This window comes from Tupaia chinensis, unplaced genomic scaffold (genome assembly GCF_000334495.1).
Source record: "Tupaia chinensis unplaced genomic scaffold, TupChi_1.0 Scaffold142100_1, whole genome shotgun sequence".
Taxonomy (NCBI): Eukaryota; Metazoa; Chordata; class Mammalia; order Scandentia; family Tupaiidae; genus Tupaia; species Tupaia belangeri.
Genome location: NW_006201951.1, coordinates 827982 through 834990, shown reverse-complemented (window position 1 = coordinate 834990; position 7009 = coordinate 827982). Strand labels below are relative to the sequence as shown.

Below are 7009 nucleotides of genomic sequence, written 5' to 3'. Positions count from 1 at the left end.
GGGGACGCAGGGGCCCCGGCACACAGGGGTGCGCAGAGCTCCAGGGAAAGACCGCTGCGCCCAAAGCCCGCCCTCCCTCAGACACCCGGGCAGACGCCCACGGCGCTGCCGAGGCCGGGCCCGACCGCCACTCGTGAGCCGCCGGGGGCGAGAGCCGCCGAGCTGCCTACGGAAGCCAGCTGGGAGCTGTCCAAGGTGGACCTGGCCCGCGGCGGCCGCTTTGCAACGCCCTGGGACCCCAGCACAATAGCGCCTAGGACGGCCCCGCACACTTCCCGTGCCCTCTGAGGGCAACCCTCGGGAGGCCCAGCGAGTGGGAGAGCCGGTGCCCAGGGCCTGCTCCCAGGACTGGCTGCCGCTGGGTGGGGCAGAGGCTCGGGATGGCAGAGGGGCCGACCGCGCGCAGTGTTGGGGGGCTGGGCCCGAGTGCGAAAGGTCCTGGGTTGGTGTGGCGAGGTCGGGGGTGGGGTGGGGGTGGGAGCAGACCCGGCTGGCTGGGCCTGGGGCGAAGACTGTGGAGAACGCAGTTTCTCGTGGAAAAAATAAATAAAACTAAAGATGCCACAGGGTGCATAGGGTGGACAGATCCAGGACTGCCGGCCTCCCCTCCAGGGCACTGACGGCGGGCAATGATGGAACCCGCCTCCCCAAACGCGGGGGGGTGCTCCTGGCAAGGCCCAGCCCTCCGTGGTGAGACCTGGGCCCTCCTGCTCCAGCCGTGTGGCCCACTGCCCTAGCACGGAGGCCTGGACAGCCGCCCTGCTCCTCCCCCGCCCCTAGGCCTGGCCTAGGCGGTGGTGTGGACTTGAGGAAGTGGCTGACGGGGGTCGCCAGGCTAGAGAAGAGTCCAGGGACTTAGGGAGTCTCCCTTGGCCAGCCCAGCAGAGCAGCCCAGGCCTGGACGGAGAGCGGAGAGCGGGGAGTACACCCCAGCCCTGGGGAGCCTTGGAGGGAGGTCGCCAAGGCTTTGCAGTCATTCTCCTGAGTGCTGCCCTCAGGGCTGTGGAAACCCTTTTATTAGAGCAGTTTACAAGGACAGGCTGCCCAGCCGGGCTCCCAGCTCCCGGCTCCCTGCATGGGCTGTGCTCACTGGGAGGAGGGAGGGCGGCTGTGGGCCCTGGTTATCAGCACCAAGGCCCCACTGCCTGCAGACCCAGCCTCCGGGCACAGGGCAGCTTCTGGGTGGAGGGAATGGCTTGGGCTCCTGCGGGCTGGGTTTCCAGGGCTGCCGGGGCAGGAGGCTGAGGGCGGGCAGAGGGGCGCCCCTAGATGGTGCTCCGCGACTTGGAGGGGACCTGGCGCAGCAGCAGGACCAGCGCCACCAGCAGCAGAGCGGCGAAGAGCAGGAGCAGAGGCCGCTGGGTCGCGGTGCATGACGACTGGAACACATCCAGGGGCAGCACTGGAGCGGAGTAGCCCCTTGGCCAGCAAGGGTGGAAGCCGTGGGTCTGGGGAACGACCAGGGCACAGGCGGTACTGCCCCCACCGCAGGCCCTGCCCGCCGCCTCCACCCCAGAGGACCAGCCTGCAGGGTCCCCACAGGTCCCACTTGGGCAGCATCACCTGTGCTCAGGGGCAGTCTGTGCCACCCCTCGCCCGTGCGACAGACAAACAAGGCCCTCTGAGTTCTGCCCGCGCCCCCTTTCCTCAGGTCCTCCCGCAGCTGCTGGCCTTGCTTATTCCGGGCCCCTCTCCTCCTGGCCGGGCAGCTGTGAAAGCCTGCCCTGCAGAGGCCTCCGTACAGCTGCTGTCCGGACTCTGCTCTGGGCCCCCCGCCTTGTCTCCTCCTATGCCCTCCCTTCAGAAGGGCAGAGTGGTGTAGGTGGGTACCTTGTGGGCACTGGCTAGCAGCCTCTGAAGGACCTGGTCTCAGCCATAGCAGAGGAAGCTGTGGGTGTAGACTCGGTAGTGCTGGCCTTAGAGCCTCAGCTGGACTTCGTTGGCCTGAGCCTCAGCCGCACTGGCCATCTCAATGTGTGGAGGCCCCTCCCAGGTCCATGGCCCCCAGTGTCCCCTTCTTTGGCCGAAACCAGCGGCCCACCCAGTCGCACTGCAGAGTGGGGGTTGGGGTCAGCCAGTGGGAGGCGCTCACGTCCCCTGGCTGCTCAGGCCGCCCACCAGGCCCACCTTGATGAAATTCTCCAGCAGGTAGTTGGCTGTCACCCAGCCAAACACCCCCTCATCCTGGCCGGAGAGGGTGCGTGTGCCCTGGAAGTCAAAGGGGTACTGGGCCAGCATCCGCATCACGGCGGCAAACACTCTGGCAGACACGCTGGCAGAGGCTTCTGGACTGGACAGGCTGCAGAATGGAGTTGCTCAGAGGCTGGGGTGTGTCTAGTGAGGGGTCCCTGCCCAAGGCTGCTGAGCACAGGTGGAGGCCTCCCAGTAGTGCCCGGGGCACACTCCATGGGGCACATGCCCACCGTGGCTCCCAGGTAGAGGGGCGTGCCCATGCGGCTCCCCCTGGGCACGTCCCGAAGTGCCTGCTCCAGGCACTCAGCAAGACTCTGGCCAGCCCCAGAAGGGCCCTCTGGGTAGCTGGAGAGGCCCCCACCTGGAGGGAGCAGAGACAGGCCAGGACTAGGAGTGCGGTCCAGGAGCCAGGCCATGGGCCAGTGGGGCTGGAACCCTTCGTTCCCAGCCCAGGGGCAGCTTGGGCACGCCTTCCCCGTGTAAGCCGCTAGAATCACCAGTTGGGAGACAAAGGGGCCTAGTGCTGCCCAGCATCTCTGAGGCTGTCACTTGCTGGGTGGGTGTGGGCACAGGTGCCAAGACAGCTCTGGGCATTGTCAACCTGGGGGGGCCTGCTCGCACGTGCCACCAGATGGCCAGAGTGACCCCTCCCGGTCCCCCTGGTCCTTCTGGGGCACAGAGGCCACTTGGGCTGGGCCCAGATTCCCGCCTGCTGCCTGGACTTCTTTCCTTTCTGGAACAGACTGTCTCCTCTGCAGCTCTGCCTGGAATGAGCCAGGCCGGGCATGGGGCCCTGAGGCCTCGCAGGGAGTGGGGCTGGCAGTGAGCACCTGGTGCTGGGAGCCCACCTTGAACATCGCAGGAGCTGGGCTGTCCCACGACGCCCATGGAGCTCTTTGTCCGCAGGCCACTTATAAATGAACATGGACGTGTGCGAGGAGCCAGCTCCGAAGACAATGCCATACTGGGGGCGGGGCAGGGTCAGTGAAGGGCCCAGGGGCCTGAAGGTGGTGCCCTCTGACCCCCCAGCTCTGCGCCCGCTGTCCTGTGGCCTCTCCACATGGACTTAGAGAGGCCAAGGGCAACCTCAGTGTCACAGCAGTCTAGGAGTGGGGAGCAGACGACCCCGAGTCTTCACTGGGGATCCCTCCCTTCGTGACTGCCTGAAGCCAGCATGCCTAGTGCCAGGGACAGAGGGTCCAAGCTGGGAGAGGAAGCCCAGGCCTGCTCTTCCTTCCTCCCCAGTCTGCCTCCTGTTGTGGCCTCAGCCCAACCTTAGCAGCCCAGGGAGGCCCCGGACTTGCAGCTGGGCCCGCAGCCTGTGGGTGCCACATGCTGGCACCTGCTGGGGCCTGCATTCCAACTGGGAGGCCTATCTGGAGACCACACGTTCAGGGCCACCAGCTCCAGCCTGGGAGGGCTGCTCAGTCCTAGCGAAGCCAAGAGCTGGTGCGCCCTCGGACACTTGGGAAGGGGGGAGGGATGCTGCATGGCTCCCACCTCCCTGACTCCGCCTCTCCATCCCTCACACGCGGGACTTGTCTAACAGAGTTAAAGGAGTGCTCCAGCAGCCAGCTGGGCCTGGGGGACAGGCAAGGAGATCTCTCCTTCTAGCCCTGGTCCATCCACTTTTGTACCAGCCTGGGCTGCCCCACCAAGTCCCGCTTCAGGGCAGCGTCGCACTGTAGGGGGTCCTCCCGGGTGGCAGTAAGGGGTCCCTGGACCCGGGAGCCTCTAGCTCCTGGCTGGGTTTGTAACGGCTCACTCCCGGGTGGGCACAGGGCAAAAGTGACCCGGGCGCTCTGGAGGCTGCACTGGCTGGGGGTTGGGGGCTGGCTGCAGCCGGGGCACTCTCCCTCGGCTGTGGTGACGGGTCAGTGCAGACACGGAGACCCAGCTGTTCCCGGGACTTCCGGCCTCCAGCACCGTCGCCCCGGAAGAGTCGCCGCCTCCCCGGGACCTGAGACCTCACCAAGCTCGGCCGGGTGCAGAGCGCCAGTGGTGCTGTGTGCTGGCCCTGCTGAGCTCCAAGCCGCCCCAGGCCTACGCCGGGCCCAGCCCGCGGTTCCCTGGACGTGCCTGGGGGTCCGGGCGTGCACCTCGAAGGCTGGCGGATCGCGGACGTTGCGGGTGGTGACGCACAGCAGCAGCAGGCCAGCGAAGCCCGCCGCAGCCAGCAGCAGCGGGGGCAGTGGGGAAAGCACCTTTCAGGCCATAAGCGGGCGCGAGAGGATGAGGCATGGATGGGTGGTGGGGAGCGGGAAGGCCAAGGCGCCCCGGAACCGCCCGCTTGGTCCCAAGCGAAGCGCAGGTGAGCGCCTGGGTGCGCTCAGTGGTCTGCGCCCTCCTGGGTGCAGCTGTTGCCGGTTCGGCCGTCCTACCGCTCAGCACGAGTCCCCGGTACTGTCCTGGGGAGTCGCAGTGGCCGGAGAGCTGGTCAGGGACCCGGGCATGACGGTGTTCCCCTGAGGGTCATGCCCCTCTTCCTCCTGACCTGGAGCTGGGGCGCTGCCAGCTGCAGGCGCCACGTGGGTTCCAGGTGGGGCTCAGGAGGGAAAGCAGGCCCAGCAGCCAGCCCCAGGATTGGGCCTACAGGACAGTACCAGCCCCGGGCGCATTGCGGGGACTGCGTCATCAGCCTGTCCTCCAGGGGCAGACCAGGACAACTGACCATGTCGGGCCTGCCCTTGAGGGTCTCAGCAGGGGCTCTGTCAGACCTGCCTGGCATAGCCCCGGTGCTGGGGACAGGTGAGGATACCAGACAGGAGCAAGGCATACTGGGACACAGAGAGCCCAGAAACAAGGGACCAGCAGTTGGCATAATGGCTATGTTGCTGGACTCCCACATAGTTGACGGTGGTTTGAGTTCCAGATCCGGTAGCTTAAACTCACACTGGGTGCCTGTGCGTGCGTGCCCAAGATCCCGAGAGGAGAATGGAGGAGAAGGGATTGGCCCTTGGCCTTACCCCCTGAGGGGTGATTTCTCGCTTTTTATCTCTCTGTCTCTCTCTGTCTTTCTAGCGAGCGCACATGCCCTATAGCAAAAACCTCTAAAAAAAAAAAAAAAGGAGAGAGAGAGATTTTTACTATCGGGTGCATGCACTAGCCAGAGAGATGGAATGCTTCTCCTCTATTCTCTTGGGATTTTGAGCACGCGCGCGCACACACACACACACACACACACACACACACATGCACCTGGTGTGAGTTTTAAACCGCGGGGTCCAGGAATCAAACCGCAGTTGGCCATGTGGCAGTCCAGGGACATAAGCATTATGCCATCTGCTGGTTCCACCAAGAGAGGAATTTAACTACCTACTGGCACATGCCCCGGATGGTCTTGGAGGGAGTGGACGCTAGACCTGGCTGCACGGTGCGGACCTCGACTCGTCCCTTGTGGCACAGCAGCCTTCAGTGCCAGCTGAGGCAGACTAAGTTCTCACAGAGGGTCTGGCTGCATTCCCTGACAGGCTGCAGAAAAGCCGCAAAAGCACTCTGGTTGTAAGAAGCTCTGTGTGTTGGGACAAGTAGGTGGCATGCTGGGCTTGCATGTGGCTGACCGTGGTTCAAGTCCTGGACCTGGTGGCTTGCTTTCTCACTTTCCCTCTCTGTGTGGCTCTCTCTGGTCAAATTAAAATAAGTGAATAAATAAATAATTCTCTTTTAAAAATTATTTTATGTAACTTTATTTAATATGCACTTACAGTCTTTAAACAATATTCTAATCTGGAATTAATGCCTAGAGCCACATTTCATTTTTCTTTTCTTTCTTTTTGTCTTTTCTTTTTTTAGAAGGAGATTTTTCCTATAGAGTGTGTGTGGTCACCAGAGAGACAGAAAGGGAAAAAGCAAGAAATCACCCCCAAGGGGGACGGCCACAGTGCAACCCCTTTTCCTCCATTCTCCTGGCCACGGCGACCTACGACAATCCCACGTGTGGCCGCGTATCCGTCCATGATATGCTGACCTTGGCCAAGTTCAGGGCTGATGAGACTAAACACAGGACCGAGTGGTGCAGCGTGGGTGCTCAACATCAGGCCCCTTCAGTGCTGGCGCCTCGAGACCAGACGGACGGTGTGAGTATGGTCTGGCTTTCGCAGGGAGACGGAACGCTGATGACACTCTGGGAGCGGGAATCGCCGCTGAAGACCGGATTTGCTGAGGTTCGACACTGACGTTTGGTCCCACCTTCACACCCAACACGGGAAAGAACGAGGCAAGACAGCCCTCTTCCGAGAGGGAATTGCCCACGTTGGTGGTGCTGCCGACTGACTGCACTGGGCCTGCCACCCATGGTTCAGCATCTTTGGCCATAAAGACCAGCTTGCTGGCTACCAGGTGACCTTTGAAAGCTGGCAAGAAATGACTTTGCAGGGGGCTGGGGACTCAGCACTGCAAACGCAGGTCTGATGGGAGGAGCGTGGAGGAGCTGCAAACACAGTTCTGACTGGTCGTCTGGGCACGGAGTGAACCTTGCTTGGTTTTAACACGCCACCCGCTGGCCCATAAAATAACTCTTTAAATCTTCCATGGGAAGCCTGCGCCCCGCTTGTGCCGCTGCCATGTCGCTGGTGACCCGAGAGGTCCCAGCACCTTGTGTGGGTACTCAAGACCGACATCGGTAGGTGGTGGGAACCGCCTTTGCTGTCACAGCCACCGAGGGTGGGGCAGGGACGCGCTCACCAGAGGGCGGGAGCTCACTGAGGAGGCGACAGCTAGCACTGCCATGCGGAATCCAGGCCAGTGCAGGGCCCCAGGGGCACTTGAACAGGTAGAAAGATGACAGCAGGTCCCGGCCGACGGTCTAGACAGCAAG

At 63.0% G+C, this 7009-nt stretch overlaps 1 protein-coding gene across 1 annotated transcript; it reads right to left on the bottom strand.

The window, feature by feature from the left end:
- Positions 1 to 1265: 1265 nt before the first annotated feature.
- Positions 1266 to 4409, bottom strand: ENTPD2 (ectonucleoside triphosphate diphosphohydrolase 2). Its single transcript, XM_006172384.1, is given in 8 exon segments — positions 1266 to 1448; positions 1831 to 1975; positions 1977 to 2050; positions 2128 to 2299; positions 2404 to 2554; positions 3042 to 3085; positions 3087 to 3157; positions 4293 to 4409. Coding segments are annotated over 8 exon segments (957 nt in total).
- Between the last annotated feature and the right edge of the window lie 2600 nt (positions 4410 to 7009).